Genomic DNA, 3,723 nt, shown 5'->3' with positions numbered 1-3,723 from the left:
GTACAAGTTTAGACTATAAAAGTATGATCAAGACGTGACGAAAATTCCCTGTTAATAAACTAGTTGTCTTATCTATGTGATTATGTTGAAAATCGAAGATATTTTTAAATTTTATCGATAATATCATTATATACAACTCCACTTTGAAATTGATGATAAGCGATGAATTATGAATGAGGTTCAAGGAAAAATGTTCTCTATCGAAATATATATGTTATATAGTGTTTTTACAAATAAAACAATATTTAAAAACTAAGGTCAATACGTATAGGGATGATGTTTTTTAGCATTAAATTTTGCCAATTGATAAGATATTTTCTGTTTTGATTTGAGGATTTTACGCAAAGTATTTATTTCAATATACACTGATGTCTCTATCGACTCAATCGTGGACATTTTGTGCATTTCAACCAGTTGATAGTTTTTTTTATTTAGCCAGTGACTTATAGAAAAAAAAACGATAGTACTAATTCTTCCATTGGCGACAATACAAACATTATCAAAATTTACCACTTTTTATCATAAAAAATTGGATAAAACATTAATGTTTGATATAAGTTCTTTATTAATCTGTTAAAGAAATGGAAGTCAAATGGCATCACAATTATTAACTCCCAATATAAAAATTAAGTAGCCCTTTAAACAACAATCTAGAAAAAATTTCGATGTGTTTCAAAATTATATATATGTAGCTAATATAGACATTGCATTTATTTTCGTAAACAGATCTTTAACATAACACGTACATATATGATGTCAATTGCAGTCGCCAAACCTCTACGGATCGATCTTTCTAGTGTCAATTGCAGTCGTCTTCTTCTTCGTTAGATCAGAACACATTTGTTATATCGAATACAGGTTTTGTAACGTGAGCATTTTTGTTTGTTAAATTTTAATCAATATCAAATTTCTGTATAGTGTATAATGGCTCAGTGACTGATATTCATGAAGATGCACAGGCGGTTCTTACAGGAATATGTAGACTAGGAGAACCACAGACGGATCTAACAGGCATGTGTAGACAAGGAGAACCACAGGCTGATCTTACTGGATTGTGTAGACAAGGAGAACCACAGGCTGATCTTACTGGATTGTGTAGACAAGGAGAACCACAGATGGACCTTACAGGAATGTGTAGACAAGGAGAACCACAGGCTGATCTTACTAGAATGTGTAGACAAGGAGAACCACAGGCTGATCTTACTGGAATGTGTAGACAAGGAGAACAACAGACGGATCTTACTGGAATGTGTAGACAAGGAAAACCACACGCGGAGTTTACTGGAATGTTCAGATCAGAAGAACAACAGACAGATCTCACTGGAATGTGTAGACAAGGAGAACCACCGGCGGAGTTTAATGGCATGTGTAGACAAGGAGAACCACAGGCTGAGTTTAATGGCATGTGTAGACAAGGAGAATCACAGGCGGAGTTTAATGGCATGTTCAGATCAGCAGAACCACAGACAGATCTTACAGGAATGTTCAGATCAGCAGAACCACAGACGGATCTTACTGGAATATTTAGATCAGCAGAACAACAGATGGATCTTACAGGAATGTTCAGATCAGCAGAACAACAGACGGATCTTACTGGAATGTTCAGACCAAGAGAACCACAGGCGGATCTTACTGGAATGTTTATATCAGGATAACCACAGGCGGATCTTTTGGAATGTTTAGATCAGTAGAACAACAGACGGATCTTACTAGAATGTTCAGATCAGGAGAACCACAGACGATTCCTACTGAGTGTTCAGATCAGCAGAACCACAGACGGATCTTACTGGAATGTTCAGATCAGCAGAACAACAGATGGATCTTACAGGAATGTTCAGATCAGCAGAACAACAGACGGATCTTACTGGAGTGTTCAGATCAGCAGAACCACAGACGGATCTTACTGGAATGTTCAGATCAGCAGAACAACAGATGGATCTTACTAGAATGTTCAGATCAGCAGAACCACAGACAGATCTTACAGGAATGTTCAGATCAGCAGAACCACAGACGGATCTTACTGGAATGTTTAGATCAGCAGAACAACAGATGGATCTTACAGGAATGTTTAGATCAGCAGAACAACAGATGGATCTTACAGGAATGTTCAGATCAGCAGAACAACAGACGGATCTTACTGGAATGTTCAGATCAGGCGAACCACAGTCGGATCTTACAGGAATGTTCAGATCATGAGAACAACAGACTGATCTTACTGGAATGTGTAGACAAGGAGAACCACAGGCGGATTTTACTGGAATGTTCAGATCAGCAGAACCACAGGCGGAGTTTACTCGAATGTTCAGATCAGCAGAACCACAGACGGATCTTACTGGAATGTTCAGATTAGCAATACCACAGACGGATCTTACTGGAATGTTCAGATTAGCAATACCACAGACGGATCTTACACGGATGTTCAGATCAGCAATACCATAGACGGATCTTACAGGAATGTTAAATTTTAATCAATATCAAATTTCTGTATAGTGTGTAATTTCTCAGTGACTGATATTCATGAAGATGCACAGGCGGTTCTTACAGGAATATGTAGACTAGGAGAACCACAGACAGTTCTAACAGGCATGTGTAGACAAGGAAAACCACAGGCTGATCTTACTGGATTGTGTAGACAAGGAGAAACACAAATGGATCTTACCGGAATGTGTAGACAAGGAGAACCACAGATGGATCTTACAGGAATGTGTAGACAAGGAGAACCACAGATGGATCTTACTAGAATGTGTAGACAAGGAGAACCACAGGCGGATCTTACAGGAATGTGTAGACAAGGAGAACCACAGATGGATCTTACTAGAATGTGTAGACAAGGAGAACCACATATGGATCTTACTAGAATGTGTAGACAACGAGAACCACAGATGGATCTTACAGGAATGTGTAGACAAGGAGAACCACAGATGGATCTTACTAGAATGTGTAGACAAGGAGAACCACAGATGGATCTTACAGGAATGTGTAGACAAGGAGAACCACAGATGGATCTTACTAGAATGTGTAGACAAGGAGAATCACAGGATGATCTTACTAGAATGTGTAGACACGGAGAACCACAGGCTGATCTTACTGGAATGTGTAGACAAGGAGAACCACAGATGAATCTTACTAGAATGTGTAGACAAGGAGAACCACAGGCTGATCTTACTAGAATGTGTAGACAAGGAAAACCACAGGCTGATCTTACTAGAATGTGTAGACAAGGAGAACCACAGGCTGATCTTACTGGAATGTGTAGACATGGAAAACCACAGACGGATCTTACTGGAATGTTCAGATTAGCAATACCACAGACGGATCTTACAGGAAAGTTCAGATCAGCAATACCACAGACGGATCTTACTGGAATGTTCAGATCAACAATACCACAGATGGATCTAACAGGAATGTTCAGATCAGCAATACCATAGACGGATCTTACAGGAATGTTAAATTTTAATCAATATCAAATTTTTGTAAAGTGTGTAATGTCTCAGTGACTGATATTCATGAAGATGCACAGGCGGTTCTTACAGGAATATGTAGACTAGGAGCACCACAGACGGATCTAACAGGCATGTGTAGACAAGGAGAACCACAGGCTGATCTTACTGGATTGGGTAGACAAGGAGAAACACAGATGGATCTTACAGGAATGTGTAGACAAGGAGACCCACAGATGGATCTTACAGGAATGTGTAGACAACGACCACAGATGGATCTTAC

General features: G+C 39.0%; 1 protein-coding gene across 1 annotated transcript; it reads left to right on the top strand.

Annotated features, from left to right (window-relative positions):
* Nucleotides 1–2,585: 2,585 nt before the first annotated feature.
* LOC134727905 (involucrin-like) lies at nucleotides 2,586–3,428 on the top strand. The gene has a single exon (XM_063592301.1). The coding sequence runs from the start codon at nucleotides 2,586–2,588 to the stop codon at nucleotides 3,426–3,428; it is 843 nt and encodes a 280-aa protein (XP_063448371.1).
* The last annotated feature ends 295 nt before the right edge of the window (nucleotides 3,429–3,723 follow it).

The sequence above is a fragment of the Mytilus trossulus genome, chromosome 8, assembly GCF_036588685.1.
Source record: "Mytilus trossulus isolate FHL-02 chromosome 8, PNRI_Mtr1.1.1.hap1, whole genome shotgun sequence".
NCBI classification, from domain to species: Eukaryota; Metazoa; Mollusca; class Bivalvia; order Mytilida; family Mytilidae; genus Mytilus; species Mytilus trossulus.
This window is presented reverse-complemented; position numbering and strand designations above follow the sequence as displayed.